The 20,035-nt window shown below is 48.6% G+C and overlaps 1 protein-coding gene across 4 annotated transcripts in view; it reads left to right on the top strand.

Annotated features, from left to right (window-relative positions):
- The window catches only part of KIAA0319L (KIAA0319 like), a 612,066-nt gene that overhangs the window by 294,763 nt on the left and 297,268 nt on the right, over window positions 1-20,035 (top strand). For all 4 annotated transcript variants that reach the window (XM_069223811.1, XM_069223812.1, XM_069223814.1 and 1 more), the window contains exon 5: window positions 6,143-6,244. In XM_069223811.1, coding sequence (XP_069079912.1) covers window positions 6,143-6,244 — 102 coding nt within the window. The remainder of the gene's footprint in view (window positions 1-6,142; window positions 6,245-20,035) is intronic.

Below are 20,035 nucleotides of genomic sequence, written 5' to 3'. Positions count from 1 at the left end.
TAATTGAAGTATGTGTTTGTGACATCTTTTTGGCGGTCATTGAAAGTCAGACGAGATTTACCCGAATTTTCCCATTTTATTCCCCATTAGATATTTTGAGGCCAGTTCCCGAAACCATTTAAGAGTATATGAATAATTAATACACAAGTAATACTTTACGTACTCACGAATGTCTGTGTGAATCCGTCTGAGTTGTTACCCTAGACCTGGACAAGGGTAGAGTGGCTTTGAGCTGGACTGGACAGGACAAGGGTAGAGTGGCTTTGAGCTGGACTGGACAAGGGTAGAGTGGCTTTGAGCTGGACTGGACAAGGGTAGAGTGGCTTTGAGCTTTGCTTGAGACGAGGAGAATAGCTTTATTGCCTTGTTTGCTCTTAACACAGCATCAGAAGTGCGGAGTGGCACATTTTCAAGGACTCTGGGAGGTGTTATTTAATTTCCTGCGCATAGAGGGGAGAACATTCTATCAAAGTTATTCTTTTGGAGTGGATCCATAATGTTTCAGGGCATGCCCATTGATGTCGATTTTTTTTCTTGAGCTGATTAGCTTGGACATTAGTGATTGAGGGTGGCTTATGTTTAGTGTTGCACGATCGCTCCATACACACCAAATAAATTACATTTAAGTACAATCTTTTCAGTCCTGGCCATTCATTTGACATATCGGTGTATTCTGGCAGTTGAAGTATTTGTTTGCATCAGTTGGGATAATACAGCTGGTAACCATGATGTGTTAAAAGGCACAGGGAAGGTTTGTTGTGTGGACCTACTTGAAAATGCAACTTCCCAATCTTGCCATTGTTGTCCTTTATTTCTGTTTGTAACTTCGAGTGTCGAGATTTCTCTTTGAATTGGAGGGTTCTATGTCCTTATCCAAGGAATTTTAATGCTTTTTGGTAGGTTGCCCTTTTTTATCACGATTGCACAGTAGTTTACGCTCTTTCCGGTTTTAACTGCATACTGGACTGGACTCTGACGCACATGTTTTACTTTTAGCCTTGATAACATTTTGCTATGTAACGTAATGTGATTGTCACATTGGGCAACTTTTTGATGATTTTATTTCTTTGGTCTTGGGTTTATTACTTAGTTCTTTTGGCTTTGTTTTTCTGCTTCGGTGACTGTAGGAAGGTGAATCTCTATATAGTGCACTAAAATGAAGTACACTGTGCAGAGAATCCAGTGGATACCCAATTGGTTTTGCAGAGGCACAAGCTGATAAGACTAATGCGCTCCATTTGTGGACAGTGTGGGCGAGCAGTTAGGCTTATCACAGAGTAGTGCTTAAAATTTGTTGTACTCACAGAGGCAGTAAATGAGATACACACTCAAATAATAAATCCAAGACCAATTTAGTAAAACAACAGTTCTTTTTATTTATGAATCAAAACCAAGGACTTCGTAATCAGATAAGTAGACTTTTAAGCATAAATACTTTGCAGTTTCAGAAATCAACACTTACTTTCAGTGTTCTCTCAATGTTATCCTATGGAAGAAAAACAATGTTCAGCAAATACAGGGTTAACAACAACTTACGAGGTTGAGCTCAGAGAACAAAGGTAAGTACTGGGCACTGATGAGAACCACACCAACAAGTCACACCAGACAGCACTGGGGCGGTCTGGTGCAGTAAGGCTCATATGCCCAATGTTTCTCTATGGTAGTTGGACCTCATGACAAACATGCTGCGGGCTCTGGCTGGGAAGCCAGTCAGGGACAACAAGCGGATAGGTCATAGACATGGGGTGTTCAGAGACTTAGGTGCACCTTTAGTCCTCCTCTTCTGTGCCCTAGGGCGACGGATACAGATGTGTCTTTAGGCGTCAGGTTTTCTCGCCAGGAAGCACTCTCGATTAGGGGGGTTTGGCGTGTTAAGGCCGCAGGCATTAGAGGGGAGTCAAGGTAGACTTGAGCTCCATTGTCCTACTTCAGATGGGGTCAGGGGCGATGGGTGCAGTGATTGCTGGAGGTGTCTGGTTTTCTCTTACCACAAGGCTGCAGGAGAGGGGGCCTGTGTGCAGAGGCTCGAGTGAGTCCAAGATGGGTGATACCACACTGGTCTCTGAGCAGCTTGGGACTCTGGTTGGCACAGTTGATTGGCTTCACCTCAGGCCATGGACGTCTGGTGCAGTGGTCACTTCAGGTGTTGAGTATTTGGGGTTTCAGCAGCTGCAGAGTCTTCTCCTTGGAGTTTCTTGTTGCAGTGCAGGTCCGCTGCTCACAGGAGACTTGAGTCATTATTGGAGGCATAGACGAGTTGGCTTCTTGGGCGGAGTCCTTTGAAGTCAGCAGGCAGTCCGGCATGGACAGCTGCTTTGTCTTTTTCTCTTCTGTGGGTGCAACTCTTCTTTGCCCTCATCTTGGCTGGTCGTCCATATCTGAGTTGTAGGGTTGAGGGGTGCCACCTAAATACTCAATTTAGGGGCGTTACTGGCAGCGCTAGGTGTTAGCCAATGGCTTGCCCACCTTTAGGGTGACTACACCATTCTTATAACCACTTCCGTTTGGAAGTGGGCATAACCCTAACCCTAGTGGCCTAATTCCTTCCAAGCAAGAAGGAGGAATTTGAGAAGTGGTGTCCAGTTCAGCTCATCCATCTTAGTGGTGGGACTGGCATGAAGTGGGCACACCTCCTCAACTGCCTAATTTTCCAGCCTTTGCTGCCGCCAAAAGTGGGGTCAGGACATGGAGGTTGGTCATCTTTGCCTTTTGAAGAGGCCTGGGTCTCATTACAAAGGCGGCAAGGCATTTGAAGCTTCCCACCTTGGAATGCCCATCCTGTCTGGGTGAGGTGGTAACACCTCCGTCCAGTGCAGGCCTTTGTCTCAGGCCTTCAAGAGCGCTGGCTTGCACCTTGTGGGGCCAGAAAAGCGTCTGTGGTGGGTTAACTGGTCAAGACCAGTCCGTCAGCACACTAGTAGCTGGTAGGTTTTCAGGGGCACCTCTAAGGTGTGCCCTCTGTGTGCATTTATTAATAAATCCATCACTGGGGTCAGTGAGGGTTTATTATTCTGAGATGTTTGTTACCAAACATCCCAGGATTCAGAGAAGCCATCATGTAGCTGGGAAATTCGTAATGACCAGTGTCCAGCACATGCATTTAAAATGGCTTCTCCGTTCACGTACTATGTCTCAGAATTGACAGAGACATAGCAGGGGCATATCTGCTCATGCATTTATGCCCTCACATGTGCCTTGATGCACCCTGTCGCGGGGGGGCCAGGTGGGGTGGGGGGCGGGTTGGGACTTACACCTGGTACATGCAGTGATAGGGCTCCTGGCACACACAGGTGTGTGACAGATTGTGTTTTCAATTTAGCCTTCACCAACACACGCAGTCTGCAAGGACAGCATTATGTGGGATGGTGAGGGGCCCCTGGGGGTGGCAGAACTGGTGCTACAGCCCTCAGGGACCTTCCTTAGTACCCCAGGCCCTAGGTACCAGGCGTACCATTTACTAGGGGCTTACTGTGGTAGCTAAAGAGTTTGCCAATTGTGCAAAATAACTGTGCAGTTTTGGAGAAAGAGATCTGGCACTGGGGACCTGGTGAGCAGGGACCCTGTGCACTAACAGTTGAAGCCACATCAGAAACCAGGAAAAAAGTGGTGAGTAACCATGCCAAAAAGGGTGTTTTCCTACAGTAACACGGTGTTTGATGAGCCTGGCCTCAGGTGGAAATTGGGCCCCTCACCTCACATTCAGCTGCCATTTATTTACTTTAACCTTTATTTGGGTTGCGCAGTAAGGTACATTTGGTGTCACATTCCTTCTTTCAGAATGGACAATAACAATTTTGGTAGAGAAGGTTAGGCTTCGTAGCCAAGGAGAAAAGTAATAGATTTTATTTTTATGTTACCTTGATTGTACTATCTGATAGATGTACTTACTGTGAACGTTATTGTTGATATTGGGGGAATGCATTGCAAAGTCAGTTTGCTCTGTAACCATCTCCCTTAATCTCGCTGTTTGATTTCTTTGGCTTTCTATGAAGAACACTACCCTGTATAGATTGAACTGTTTAGGCACTATCTATTTCCTTTCTGTCCTTTCTATTTCCTCTAAAAGTATCTTTATCCAAAATCTGTGGTGGCAGCATTGTACCAGCCGTTATTCCTTTGACCCACACAAATGGGATTTCATACCCTTTAGCTTGCTTGGAATTTGCCTATGGGCTTTTGCCATTGCCAATGTTGTCCAAGGTTGGATGGTTATCCTCAATATTGGCCTTGAAAGCCATGCTGTAAGTCTCCCTAGAGTTTACTTTATGCATCTCATCTGAATTACTTAGGTTGCTTGCCCTGTCCTTCTGTATTCTAAACCTGAGTCTTTTCACCACATCTTCCATTTCCTCTGCTGTTCCTGTCATCTTTATGGGTAGCAAATCCTTTGTGTCCGCGGGAAAGGGGGGTGACAGGGAATTGAAGTGATATACAGGACTGAGGATATCATTTAACCTCTTCTTAAGGTTTTCTTTTCTTGAAGATACCCTCCTGCTTTTATTCTGCACGAGTTGACTTTTTTTCCAGAGTTTATTAGGAATATCCTGAAAACAATTTGGAATCTCAGTATGAGAATCACCACATTCTTTAACCTACCAGCATCTTTGCTCTTTTAAATCTCCCTCATTTTTCTGTGGCTGTTTATGTCCACCTTCGGCCTGTCCCTCTCTTTGGCAGTTTCTTTCACATCTCCCACATTTTCAGGGAAAATCTACTGAGCGTGCAGGTTGTGCTGTTTGGGCCTTTCACAGGCATCTTCAGGAAGATGGAAGGGAGCATCTTATATCTGCCTTAAGGTTTGTGGCCGAGTGGTGCTACTGAGATCTTTTACGTGATGCATCCTTCTTCTCCATGATGGACCAGTTTATTATGCTTTTTCTCCTTGTGGTGGCAAGCTGAAAAGAAAGAGTTTAACATTTTTGGAGACACAGCAGCACTTCCAAACAACTCGGGACTTTATAGTGAGCATTCCTTGGTAATCCCGCAATAAACTGCAGTCTAGCCACCGTACAAGCAGATGTTGATTTCAGTGGAATTCTGACCTCAGGGTTGATGCGCTCTGCATCGACTCTTTGCTCCTACCTTTATTTTTGCCTTTTGATCTTGATCCGGGTCATTCACAATGACCTTCAATTAGCTAAGCTCAACAACTCTTTGTTTTAAACTTTTGCAAAGTGCTAGGGGCACACAGTACCTGCAGCACTTTACCCAGGATGAGCCTACACATATATTCAGTTATGCTGAGTGAGGTCCATTTTCTTAGGGGCACCTCTGGAATGACCTGGACAAGCTCCGGCTTTGTAATGATATGTAAACGTTTCTGGGCAAACTGTTGTGTCCTTCAAGTCCTGGGCAAATTATCTCATTGTTTATTGAGTTTACCAATTAATCCCTGGGTCACCTTGTTTGCCCTGAAAACGCCATTACTCTAAAAAATAAAATAAAAAAAAAATGGCTGCCTCATACTACTTCTCTTACTTAGTGGCACCCTAGCTGTGTACCACAACTCCTTTTGTTTCATTCAGACCCTTTGTGATGAAGTAAGATGCATGGCAGGTACTATGTGATGTCATTGCTTTGTGAGTTCACAGCCTCAGTATGGTATGCCTAACAGATGTTACTTTCATTTCAAGTGAACAATCCCTCAGCTGAGGACTATTATATGGCAAGATGATTTGTAAGAAAACATGTGTTCACCTTTTTCCAATCTTTATTAACATATTTGAGCATATTTATGCATGTAAAAAGTGATCCACCAAAAACATTGAATGTTTATAAAGATTCCAAAACAGTTAAGACACTGTAAAAGTTAATCATTAGCAGCCTTAGCCATATGTGAAAAGGGAGGTGGGATGTAGATAATAGAAAACTAAACAAGAAGTCAGTATGCTTCTTCAGATACGTTCACTCAAGCCTGTACCAATAAAGTCTTGTAAGCAGATCAATCAGAACGCATGATATAGTGGACATATTCCAGAACCTACAAAAAAGTGCTCTTGAATGTACAAAAATGACGTTGAAATAAGTGAACATGTACTTGGGTAAGCTATGTTAAAATTATGCTTTCAGTTTTTAGAAGTTGTATTGAGTAGCAAAGGCCACTGCCCTGACAATCATGTCTTTTTTTTTCTTTCTTCCCCAGTTACAAAGGAGTTGGTGGTTTCTGCTGGAGCCAGCGTTCAAGTGACTCTTCCAAATAATGCTGTTCAGTTAAATGCATTTGTTGTCCCAGACCCCCCTAACGGTAAGACGTTATGCCATTTGCAGTCTGCTAGTAGATAATCTTAGAGCAACCACTGAAATATTTAATTGATTTTTTATGTCGCTGTCAGGATTCCAATTCACTGTGTTACCTCCGGGTGGAAAAACTGGGAGGGAAGCTAATTATTAAAAAGGTATCTGGAGGTACTGGTGTGTGAACTGGAGGGGAGGACTGTAAAGACCTCTTACATGACTCTCACCTAGAAGGATTTCCCTTTTTTATTTTTATTTGAGGAGCATCAGTCCTAAAAAGAAATTTATGAATGTACACAAAGATGATGCATACATTAGTTAAAACATATTACATACTAAATAAATACAAATCACTTAATTGAATAGCCCATACAAGATTCCTTACTTGATGGGCCACATTATACATTACAATAATTGGTTAGTTATAATTATCCCATTGCCATACTTTTTTTTTTTATTATTTATTTTGAGTTTTGCAAGGTACAAAACGAGTAATAGCACAAACAAGCCCCTCCATTATAGCAACAAACTGTACATACTACAGCCCTCCTCAACCTCAGCATTTATCCCGGTCAACAAAAACTCCAAGGGTTCTCACATTATGCATCAATATCGGGGGCCACATCTCTGGCCCGTCTTGCCGGGCTTCAATTCAACATAGTCCGCATAGTCAGTCCAGGAGGTTTGTCATATCATACATCAGAGTCGATATACCAGCGAAAGAGGGGTGAAGCAACAAAAGGAACAACAAAAAAGGCAGGTAGGGCACACAGACCAGACTATACCAGCAGACCTCAGCAATACACAATCCTTAACCCAATCAGGGAGGGATAGGATGCACCGTGCGCGGTCAAACTCATATCATTCCGCCTGCACATTTCCAGATGTCAGATACTCACTCAGTGGAGCCCAGATATCCCTCGGCCAGGAACCTTCAGTCATAAGCTCCCAAAAGACCGTCAACTGATCGTGACAAGAGGCAGCATCCCGCAGCCAGTCAGATCTACGCAGCGCCCACCCCCTGCCCCAGCACATGGCAACTCTACGCTTGGCTAGTAGCAAAAGTAAGCCCTCCAGCCTCCTATGCGGTCCCGTAATCTCATCCACACACCCAAGCAGTGCAACCCTAGGAGAAATGGGCATCTCAGAGCCAGTTACCACAGCAATTGTATGCAAGACCTTCACCCAAAAAGCATGAACTTCCGCACGCTCCCACGCCAGGTGCAGAAAACCCGCATCCGGCGCATGACATCGCTCACAGCATGCATCCACACGCAAACCCATGGAGTGGAGCCCGCTGGGTGTATAATATAGACGATGCAAAAACTTAAAGTGCAGCAGCTGTAACCTATAATTCAGGGACAGCACTCATTTGGGCACAAAAGCCTCGCCACATTGCCTCTGTGATAGGTTCCCCCACGTCTCTCTCTCCCACATGACCCTAGAGGACTCTCCAGAGCCGCCTCTCTGCTCCTGTGTGCAGTTATACAGTTTGGTAACTAGCTTACTCGGCGACCGCACGCAGCACAACACCTCCAGAGCACAGAACTCCGTGGGTGTCTCCGACGAGCCAAGAAATCGGCCCGCAGCAAAGCACGAACCCTGACAGCATACATTCGCTGCAACGCAGTCCCGCCACTGTCATCTAGCACCTCCGAGAGGCTGATCAGGTGACCGCCTACAAACCAGTCCCCCAGCCCCGTCAAGCCCACATCCTGAAGAAAACCATGCACCCCGCAGTCTCGGAACATCTGAGCATCAGCGACCGCCATAACGGGCATCGAGGGAGCAAACGGCGCATTAACCCCAGAACGCTGCATCAGCATCCCCCACGCTCTCGCTGTACATGCCACCGTATCAATTCCCTTAGGCCGAGACCGAGCCCGGCCCCCAAGCACACACAGCAATCCATCTGGCCACACCGCATCGCTCTCGGGCACCAGATGCGGCAAGTATCGAATCTAACCAATAATATGCAAAGTGTGCTTGCGCACAGTTATAGTATAACTCCAGATCCGGAGCAGCAAGCCCACCTAACTCAAACGGTAGCGTCAGCCTCTCCCAGGAGATGCAGGACCGACGACCTGCCCACACCAAGCGAATCGGCGCAGAGCGCAGGCGTCGCAGGAAACTCCGCATGAGCGGAAGGGGGAGGTTAACGAAGAGATACAGGAATTTAGTAAGAACCCACATCTTCGTAATGGCGATGCGCCCAATTAACGATAATGGTAGGGCGTGCCAAGTCTCAACCTTCTCAAGCCACGACATTGCAGCACCGTAGTTAGCCAGCCAAAGTGTGTCAACATCACAGCTCAGCTGAACTCCCAGATATCGCACCGGCCCCTCCGCCCAAGCCATGGGGTATCGCGAAGCAAACTTCGCCACACTCTGAGTCAAAGGCAAGACCACCGACTTCGACCAGTTGATCGCGATGCCTGAAAAGGTGCCGAATCGCACAATTTCGTCCAATAAGATGTCCAAATTTCGATCGGGATTCCTCACGTATAGCGCAATCAGCATACATAGATACCAAAATAGGTCTCTGTCGGAACTGCAAACCCTTATCATTATACTTCTGTCGCAACCCTGCCGCCAGGGGTTCCATCGCCGCCGCGAAGAGTAGCGGTGACAGCGGGCATCCCTGACGTGTACCGCGGGCAACAGGGAATGGGGCCGACACGCGCCCGTTGAGACGCAACCGAGCAGTGGGCAGGGTGTACAATAATCTAATCAGCTGCACAAACCGCGCGCTGAGACCTACCTGGGCCTGAAGTGCAAACATATTCTCCCATGCCAGAGAGTCAACAACTTTGGCGGCATCGAGAAATACCACCGCCACCCTGTCCTCCGCCCCCAATGAGCCCGCCACTGCAAAAAATGTGCGCAAGTTGTGACACGTGGACTTCCCGGGGACAAATCCCGACTAATCCGGGAGCACCAGCTTGGGGAGGAGTGGCTGCAAACGTGCTGCAATCATTTTTGCCAGGATTTTATTAACAATGTTGATCATAGAGAGTGGGCGATACGAGTCGCATCGAGCCGGATCCTTCCCAGGTTTAAGAATCGTTACTATCAGAGCCTCCCGGAGCGAGGCAGGAAGGGACCCAGTCTCCAGAGACTCCGCGTATACCTCCAGAAGGCGCGGGGCAAGAATATCCACATATTCCTTATAGAACGCTGGAGTCAGGCTGTCCACTCCAGGGGACTTATCGCCGGGCAAGCCGCGAATCGCCGCCGCCACCTCCTCCACAGAAAACGGTACATCCAAGTACGACCTGTGTGCCTCATCAAACCACACCAGTGCAATATCCTCAAAATACATCTGCGCAGCTGCCACATCCAGGCCCTCCGGGGCAGCATTCAGCCGCGCAAAATACTCTGTAAAAACTTGCATTACACCATTCGTTCCAGTCACCTTCTCACCCCCAGTGTCAACAACCTCAGTGATGTAGTTAGTGGCCCAGGGCCTATGCAACATATCGGCGAGCGTGCGCCCAGCTCTCTCTCCCTCTCCTTAGCGGCGAGCCCGCTCATGCCTCCCCATAAAAAAAAAATCTCTCAGGGAGGCCTCCTCATATAAGGACACTTCTCGTCGGATCTCCGCTAGTACCTCGCCAGACCAACTCTCAGCCAAACGCCGCTCCAGCACCACAAGCCTCCCCTCGATGTCAGCCATCTCCCGCCTCAAGGCCTTCAATGTTCCATGTTGTTTCGAGAGACATTTTTCCCTTATGACTACCTTAAATGCCTCCCATAATGTACCGGCTGACCTCACAGAGCCCCGATTCTCAGCAAAAAACAGCATAATAGCCTCGCGTACCTCCTCCCGAAAGGCCGCATCACGAAGTGCCCCGCAGGGCAACTGCCACATAAATGACTGGTTCAACTCGCTGGGTATCTCCAACACCAATCTAACCGGCGAGTGGTCCGATAGAGTGCGAGGGAGATGATCTACCGATCTCGTCCAGGCCTCCACGTCTCTCGTGTCCAGCCAGCGATCAATACGGGACCAGCTGCCGTGAACTGGCGTCTCCGTGCTTCTGCTGACACAGGTCTACTAACGCACCACTCTGCATCACCGCCGCCAGCGACTTTGCTGCCGTAACATGCTGCACTCTAGCTACACTCTTGCGATCCATCTTCGAATCCAGAATCACATTAAAATCACCGCCCTAAATCACTGCACCAGCACCCAACGATTCCACCAAGCGCCACAGCTCCAGGAAAAACTCAGTCATCTACATTCGGCCCGTAGACCGCAACAAGCCGGCAGGCTCTATCTGACAGCGTAGCACTCAGTAGGACATATCTACCATTTGGATCGACAATCACATCCCGAGTACGCCACTGCAGACCCTTACGTGTCAAGATTGCCACTCCACAAGCGTAACTAGAGTATGTCGAGCAGTGGGTCTCACCAACCCACCCAGCTCTCAGTCTACCTAGACGCCGCCAGATGGGTCTCCTGCAGCATACAGATATCAATTTCATGCAGTTTAACATTACGCTGCCACCAACCTCGCCTTCCGCCTGTCATTGAGCCCACGCACATTCCACGTCAAGCACCGAACCACAGTCACACCATCTATCCCCATCCCTCCCCCAAATGCATACTTCGCGTCACCAGAGAGCGCATCCCCACCTGCCAAAGTCTTTAAAAAAAAAAAAAACAACCAGAACATCATAGAGAACAGACATCCTACATCCCAGCAAATCCCACTCCCCTCCCCCCCACCCACTCAGGCCCCCCAATTGGACCATTTCAAAAACCCTCCCACTCAGCCCCAAAACCCACCCCTTAAGAGCAAAGCCACAACTATCAGGACTCATCCTAGGGGCGATAGCCGGCCTAACAGCTCTCCACCCAGTATACACTAGGGAAGAGAGGCACATGGGCCGAACAGCAAAGCTGAACTCCAGGCGGTCTCATGCACAGAGGCGGACCCGCACACCCCAGCAGTCCCAGCCAGTACCATCAGCCCAGCAGAGAGCCGACTAGTCATTGGCACTCAAGGCGGCACTCTCCACTCCCGACCCCACCCCGGCCGCCTAGGCAATCGCTGAGCAAACTTGTCCGCCTGCTTCGGGTCTGTGAAATACAGTACTTTCCCCTCATGCCGCACCCTCAACTTGGCAGGATACCACAAAGCAAACCTGACTCCAGCCTGGCTCAGCAATCGTTTAGTTAGTAAAAAAGCACATCTCAGTGCCTGCACGCCCGGGGTATAATCAGGGAAGAAACGAAGTTCTGAATTTTTGTATACCAGCGACTTCCTCTCCCTCACCAGCCGAAGAGAAGTATCTCGGTCCCGGTAATTCAATAGTCTCGCTATAATGGGGCGCAGAGGAGTTCCCAGCGGAGGCCGAGGCCCCATGGATCTGTGCGCTCCCTCTCAACCACCAGCAGCCAAGAGAGCTCGCCCGCAAACAGATCCGACAGCATGCTCTCCACAAAGTCCTCCATGCCGCCCTTAACAGTAGCCTCCGGCAGCCCTACAATACAAATATTGTTGCGGCGCGACCTCGCCTCCAAGTCCTCATTTTTATTCCGTATCACCTCCAAAATGCGCTCCATTTGTGCAATCTGGTCTCTATCCTCCTGATGCGCGTCCTCCATTTCCGACGTACGCGACTCCAGAACCTCAAATCTGGAATCGTGATCATCTACCCGGGCTTTAATGCGGTCAAGTTGTTCAGTCACATGGTTCAGTTTCGCGTCAATACCAGCCAGGCTGTTCTTGAGCTCTAAAATCATGGATCGCACAGACTCCTCCGGACCCCCCTCTCTGACTTCAACATCACAGGGCTGAGAGGCCGCACTCCTCTTTTTCCCACCCTCAAAGGTGAGCTTTGCTTGACGCTGATCAGCCTTGCCCATGATTCCAGCCCGTGACCGACTCCTGCCTACGCAGGAGAGGTATGTAATGTCCAGATCCTGGGACGTCTGCAATCAGGCGACCCTTTCACAGCCGCCTAAATCTCACCTCAGGCCCACCAGCCGGCACCCAGGACAAAAGGCCCGCGCCTGGACACGCCACACAGCAGCCCAATCCGTGCCAGCACTACTGTGAGCCTCCGCCGGCACCAACTGCAGCACAGTAAGTCTTCGGTGCACAGGACCGCGTCTGGGCCCCAGCCAGAACCAGCACTCCGGCGTGGGGGACCCCCTCTAACTCCAGGCTCTCAAACGATCTCCTCGGCCCAGCCACAGCCCACCAAGAACAGGTCGCCACCACCCGCTCTCCAGCGCATGTCCACCACTTCCAGCCAGATCCTCTTAAGCAGCTCAAGATATGTCCGCCGCTCCCGACCTGCCAAGTAATTCAAAGACGCCACTCCCAGAAGGGGCACTTCAGCAGCACTCCACCGACACCCCCGACCGTCCACTCGCCAGCATCCGGCCTCCACGCCCAGCAGGTTTCCACCCGTCCACTGAGCCAGTTCCACCTCCTCTCTGAGGTGGTCCGCTGCCAACCCCAGCTCAGCTCCTCTCACACCCTCCTGCACCACCGGGCCACCAGAGCGCAAGCACTGCCAAAAGCACTAGAGCCGCAGGGTTCACAGGGCCGCGGCGTCCACGAGGGCCGCAAAGTCCACAGGGTTGCGGCCCGATCCAGCCGCCGGTCAGGCCTCCAATACTTTTTTTCTCGCTCCCGGCTCAGCGTGTTCGCTGGGAGCAGCTCTCCGTAAGCGCCCTGCCCTCCGGAGCACGCACGCGGGCAGCGGCCCGCAGCTAGGCCTCCATGCGCGAGTCTGGGCCACAACAACGGCCCCGATCACGGGTCTCCGCTGCGTCCAAAATGACAGCGGGACTCACCCGGGGCTGCGCCTCAGTCTGCCCCAGCCAGCACCGCCTGCAGGGGAACTAATCAGGATAAACGGCCTGCGGCCCAGCAGAGCCTCACTAAGTGTCGGCCATCTTGCCCAGCAGCCAGGCCACGCCCCATCCCATTGCCATACTTGTTAAATTTGTAACATTTCACTGTTGCACCTGTCTGCTCTTGGCGTGGTTTCCCCTGTCTTTATGCTTTTGACCTTCCGTTTTTGATTCTGTGCTGAATTTTGTTTTTGCTGGCTTTAGGACCTCGGGCAGTTTGCCACTGCTGTCCAGTGCTAAAGTGCAAGTGCTCCCTGTCTAAATTGTATTGGTGATTGGTTTATCCATGATGGCATATTTGATTTACTAGTAGGTAAATTCCTCAAGGAGGTGGTATCTGACTGGGGTACCAATTTCATGTTGTTGTACATGAAAGCCATGTGGCAGGTGTGTGGTGTTCCTAAAAGTTCACCATGCCTTACCACCCCCAAAGCAATGGGTTATTTGAAAGTTTCAATGGAACTCTGAAGGGCATGATTATGGGTCTCTCAGACCCATGAGGGACGTCCTGTTACCATGACTGATGTTTGCCTACAGGGAGGTGATGGGGGTTGGTTTCAGCCGTTTTGAGCTTCTGTATGGGCCCCCTGTGAGAGGGCTTCTCAGTTGGGTGAAGGAGGGCTGGGATCAAGCTCCTATGAAGCCACCCCAGGATGTATGAAGTTACATGCTGACCTTCAGGAGCCAGACAGCCTGCTTCTGAAAACTCGCCCTATAGAATCTGGAAGCTTGCCAGAAGTACATGAAAAGCTGGTATGACCAGAAAACTACTCTAGTTGAGTTTCAGCCTGGCCAGAAAGTCTGGTTGATGGCCTTGGTAGAGCCCTGTGCTCTTCAAGACTGTTGGTCTGGGCCATTGGAGATGAAAGAATGCAAGAGTAATGTCACCTAACTGGTGGACATGCAGACCTGCCTCAAGCCGCACTTTGAGAAGTATGACTTGACTATGCTCTTGGTCACTGATGATTGGTTGCAAGAGGAGAGTGAACCTCTCCCCAACCTCCTGTCTTCTAAAGCGCAGGATGGATCAGTGGAGGGTGTGAACCTTTCCCTACTCGGACCCTAGAACAGCAGAGGGACTGTTGCCAATTACTGAGACAGTTCGCCTGTTCTCACTCATCCCTGGAGTCACCCAATGGGGTACCCTGGACATTGACACTGGGGATAGCCTGCCTGTTAAGTAGAAGTCTTACAGGTTGACTGATAAAGTGAGGAATAGCATCAAAGAGGAAGTCTCTAAGACGCTGAAGTTAGGGGTGATTGAGCACTCCAAAAGTCCTTGGCCCAGCCCAGTGGTCCTGGTCCCCAAGGCTGCTCCGCCCGGTGTCATACCCGAACTGAGCTTTTGTGTTGACTGCCGTAGGCTCAATGCAGTCAACAAGACTGACACACACCCCACCCCCGGAGCTGATGAGCTCCTTGACCGGTTGGGAGCTGCCAAGTTCCTCAGCATGTTTGATCTAACGTCTGGATACTGGCAGATTGCCTTGACCGAGTGGGCCAAAGAGGTCTGCGTTCTCAATGCCAGAGGGACATTATCAGTCCTGTGTTATGTCCTTTGGGTTGAAGAACGCCCTTGCCACATTCCAGAGGCTGGTCAACCAGGTCCTGGCGGGCTTGGAGAACTTTAGTTCTGCCTACCTAGACGACATTGCTTTCTTAATCTCTAGCTGGGAGGACCACTTGCACCACCTCCAGGAAGTCTGTAAGGCCCTGCCTAGCACAGGCCTCACTATCAAGCCCAGTTTTGTGCCAGATAGGGCAGAGGGGTCTGTGGTGTACTTGGAACACCAGATAGGGAGAGGCCAGGTGGTGACCCTACAAGCCAAGATAGACACCATTCTGTCTTGGGCACCCCTCAAGACCCAGACAGAGGCAAGGGCTTTTTTTAGACCTCACCGGATACTACAGGAGATTTGTCAGTGAGTATGGCACCATTGTTGCCTCCTTGACAGAGCTGACTTCCAGGTAGCAGCCACATCAGGTGATCTGTGCAGAGGCATGCCAGACTACTTTTGATGCCCTGAAGGAGGCTATGTGCACCACACTCGTGCTCAAGGCTCCTGACTTTTCCAAGGAACTATTGGTGCAGACAAATTCCTCAGAGCATGGTGAGGGAGCTGTGCTTTCACAGCTAAGTGAAGAGGGCCTAGATCAACCTGTGGCCTTCATTATCAGGAGGGTACTTTTCAGGGAACAGCAGTGGAGTGCAAATGAAAAGGAAGCTTTTGTTGTGGTCTCGGTGCTGAAGAAGCTAAGACTCTACTTGTTTGGGACTCACTTCTGGGGTCGGAAAGACCGCAGGCCCTCAGACGGTTAATGCAGATAAGGGGTGAAAATCCTAAATTGTTGTTGGTGGTCCATTTCCCTTCAGGGAATGGTCTTTATGGTGGAACACCATCCTGGATCAGAACACCCCAAAGCTGTTGGTCTTCAGCCTTAGTGATGAGAACTCCCAAGAGGTTGGGTAGATCTCCCCACTTTCAGCTGGGGAAGGCATGTGTTAAATCAGTCAGCTCTTGGCGTGGTTTCCCCTGCCTTTTTGCATCTGACCTCTTGTTTCCTGTGCTGAGTTTCTTTTTGCTGGCCTTAGGACTCTGGGCATTTTACCACTGCTGACCAGTGCTAAAGTGCAAGTGCTTCCTGTCTAAATTGTATTGGTGATTGGTTTATCCATGATTGGCATATTTGATTTACTAGTAAGTTCCTAGTAAAGTGCACTGTGTGGGCATAGTGATTGTAAATCAAATGCTACTAGTGGGCCTACAGCACTGGTTGTGCCACCCACGAGTAGCCCTGTAAACATGTCTTAAACCTGCCACTGCTGTGTCTGTATGTGCAGTTTTAAACTGCCATTTCGATCTGGCAGGAGCATCCACTTGCCAGGCCCCAACCTTCTCTTTTAGTGCATGCAAGTCATCCCTAAATTAGGCCCAAGGCAGGCCCATGGGCAGAGGCAGGGTGCAGTGTATTTAAAAGGTAGGACATGTACTAGCATGCTTCACATGTCATGATAGCAAAATACTGTTAAACTCAGTTTTCAGTATTACAATGCCTATCTCTCCCATAGGGTAACATGGAGATTGCCTTGAAATATCTTTTAAGTGTAATTTCCCATTGGGAGCAGATAGAGATATGGAGTTGGGGGTCTCTGGACTCACAATTTAAAAATACATCTTTTGGTTGGTTTTTGAATTCTAAGTTTGAAAATGGCACCTTTAGAAAGTGGGCATTTTCTTGGTTAACCATTCTGTGCCTCTGCCTGTCCGCTGAATACATGTATAGCCAGGATGACAGTTGGGTTGTTTGTGCATTTTCTCTAGCGAGTCACACAAAGGGAGCTGAGGTGTGCCCTGCATATCCTGATGGCCCATCACTAGGCTCATGGGTCTTCCTGAGCTAGATTGGTGGTAGGAGCTGATGCTTGCACCTGAATAGGACTCTACTTGTCCTCACACAAAGTGTGTCTACTTCAAAGACAGAAATGGGTATAAGTACTGGACCTTTGACACCATATAGTTAGAATACGTTTGGACTGAGGAGATTCTGCCAGGAAGAAGAGCTGGATGCTGTAGGAGGGACTGCCACTCTGTCTGTTGCTTTGTTGTGCTGGCCTGCTGCTTCTGTCTTGGGAGTGAAAGGACTGGACTTGGATTTGTACATCCTTCTTTCAAAGGTTCTCCAAGGGCTCGGACTCAGCTTGCCTCTTGTTAAGAAGTCTCAGGGACATCAAAGACTTAATCTGCCAGTGCCTAATTCCAGCTTTAATGTATCCGAGGCTATAGCCACTGCTGCACTTCCTCTGTTTCTGTCCATAAGGTCTCTCATCCATCCCATCAGATGTTTTAGATATTCCGAATTGAAGAGCAGCTCTCTCTCAAAGATCCATGCTTGAAGTGACCAAGTTTTAGATGTTACCTGCCAATCTATTATCATGGGGTCATGATCCAAAAAGATCCTTGGAAGTTTCTCTGTACGCTCCCTTAGAAGCCCAGATGAAACCAGAAAATAATCCAGACAACTAGTTTCTTCTAGGTGGAATGAGAAAGAAATATACCCTTGGTCTGGACCCCTGGCCTAGCCCAGGCATTAAGTCCATGATCCCTGGTGAGCTACTGAAAAGCCTTATAAAGCAAAGGTTTCCAGCCCACATAGCTCCCTATCTGCAGTCAATTCTAAGTAACATGCATATGAATATTAAGGACCCCACACCTCATGAGGAGTTGTCCACAAAGCCAGCTCCACATCCAATTTTCAATTAATGTTGGTTCATCCAGGTTAGATAGAGCTGTACATAGAACATATGGTAATGTATACCTCAGCGACCTGGCATTCCACCAATACCCACTTCCCTAGTTTGTCTGAGAGGCTATGTTTAAACACAAAGGTGTTCCTTCAGGCTTAGATTGCCACTCCCTGTGGTAGTTCCCTGCATAATGCAGACCAAGGGAGTTTAACTGATGGTCTCCCAACATATCCCCTCCAGCCCACGCTATTTGTAATTCCTGTAAACAAATTATGTCTGCACCCAAAGTTCTCAGCCTTTTGGCCCCTGCCCCTCTTAGACCTATCATTCAGGCCACAGATGTTAACTGTATAAATAAACAGCTTTCTAGTTTGTGCCGTTTGTAGTGTAGGGTAGTGTCATAGTATTTTAACTAGTTTCCTCTGACCAATTTAGATAGCAAGCTGACTTTACTACTTAATACCTCATACTTAGCTAGGGCCCCCACGTGCACTGATTTACACCCCCGAGAGATCGTTCACCTTCCTTGAACCAGTTATTTTGGCTATTTTGATTAACATTCTTCATAGTTCTTGCCATCTACGCTCCTTATTTTGCTCCCCTTTTTTTTTTACTACACCCTCCCACCCTTTGTCATCCTAACCCTCACTGAGCACCCCTCCTACTCCACCATAATCCCCTCTTCACCCTTTGTGAAGCATTCTGACCCATGCTGGTCTGCGTGATGGTTTGTGCACCCTTCTTGCTCCTGAGCCTCACCATTCATCAGTTATAAAATAAAAAGAGAAAAAAGGAAAAAATCCCTGAAAAAACAAAGAGCACAAACTCTTTCCAAAATCCAAGTCAATACTCTTTACTGAACCCCCAAACCTTTATAGAGTGCCATTCAGTGCGTAATCGCAAGGAATTATTTTGCCTTAATTTCTAGCAACAAAAAAAACAAATCTTGCTATTAAAGATCATCTTAATTCTTGCATGGTTGGTTAGAAAGGCTTACACCCTCTTATCTTGGAACGCCTTTATCAACTGCCTCAACCTCCAATGTCTCTCAACTGATATGACAAAAATCTGGTCTTACAAGAGAAGGAGTGTCCATGTACACAACTGTTAGAGCCTGGGTGCGCATTTTGAAACACTGCCTGTATAAGAAGGAAATTACCAAAATAGAGCAAGATAGCTATGGATTTCAGGTCAACTGGCGTGCTACCCTAGTGCAGTTGTGCCTCCATGAGTGGAAATCTGTTAGAACTTCTTGGTCCCAGGTCCACCTTTCAAGTTCAGTGAAGGTGCTCCGAAATAAATTGACCACAAAAAGCTTGCATTCCTACCCTCTTCACCCTCCTCTGTCCCCAAAATCCTTAGGTTGCTCAAAACAAGATGGCACATTGTAAGGCTGCTAGTTGGAAGCCCTGAATGTTCCTGGTTTGAAAGGAAGAATCAGAAGCTCCTGACAAATTTTTCTTTTTCGGATATGAGCCCAGAGAATGGCTGTTATCTGTGGAGATTGACTTGCTGGATTAATGAGGCAAGCAAATTCGTCTTGGAACATCTGTCTGTTGGCAAAGGTAGACTGTCTGGGGGTGGTCGCCTAGATGTTTTAGCTAAATCTAAGCTAGGGGTACCGGTGCCGGGAATCCTGGCAATAGTGGCTACAGGCAACATGACAGGTGCACCTGCTAGCTCTACAGCTGCTACCAGTGGGGCTAAATTAACCATTGAAGACCTGCTAAGGAAAACTGTGTCAGAGTAGGACCCAACAGCAGATCAACTCCAGCATGCGGGTGGTTCAACAGGCTTGAAAATGGAACAGAGGTTTGTGCCTGAGCACCTAACAAGTCAAATCAAGAAGGGGAAGGCACCCTGGAACAGGTGGACAAACACTGCTTGTGATTGGGCCACTAATGGCTGCAAAGATGGTGGACACAAGTCGGGGGGAGGGTTCCTGCATGTCTCGATGTGGGATTTACAGATGGGAGATTCTGCCTAGCCACAGGCATCGCTTCGAGATTGGCCCTCCCTCACCACCAGCATTGAAAAGCAGATCACTGACTGTGTCAAGACTGTATCGGCTGCAGCGCCATTCTGGACTCCAGGGGGGCCCTCAAGATCGTGGGGGGAGTAGGGAGTGTGCCTGCTGCAGCAAAACCTACTTGTGGGGGGAGAGGGGTTTATTAACTATCTACAAAAGGAGACTGTTTGGACCCAGAGCTTAACTAATGTATTCCCTATATGTGACCTGTAAAAATGTAAGGCATTACCTGTGGCAGGGAAAACAACTGGAACTCGGACCAGGGTGACAAGCAACACATAGTCTATACTGATAGAGATCAAGGTGCCCGGTGGTCAAATCCATGAAGAAAAACCAAATGAAAAAGAGATCAGCCACTTCTATGGCCAGCTCAGACACTGATGGCGCATAATACTTCTTTTCAATGTCCTAGATCGGAAAGGAACTCTGTGAATAACTTGCTAAGTGAGGTGAGTGACTCTGCTCAGGTATGAACAATGGATAGGTACACCTGGTCATGGGTACGAAAGCACCTTGGAAAGGCAGGCCATAAGGTACTTAAAATGGGACTATGGTACCACACAGTATGCCTATGAGGGCTTGGCTAGACTTCAAGATCGCCCAGCACAGGCGGTAAAGGATGAGACACCTATCCTAGATGCCATCTTTC

The sequence above is a fragment of the Pleurodeles waltl genome, chromosome 3_1 (assembly GCF_031143425.1).
Source record: "Pleurodeles waltl isolate 20211129_DDA chromosome 3_1, aPleWal1.hap1.20221129, whole genome shotgun sequence".
Taxonomy (NCBI): domain Eukaryota; kingdom Metazoa; phylum Chordata; class Amphibia; order Caudata; family Salamandridae; genus Pleurodeles; species Pleurodeles waltl.
Note: the sequence above shows the minus strand (reverse complement) of the source record. Positions and strands in the feature narration are given on the sequence as shown.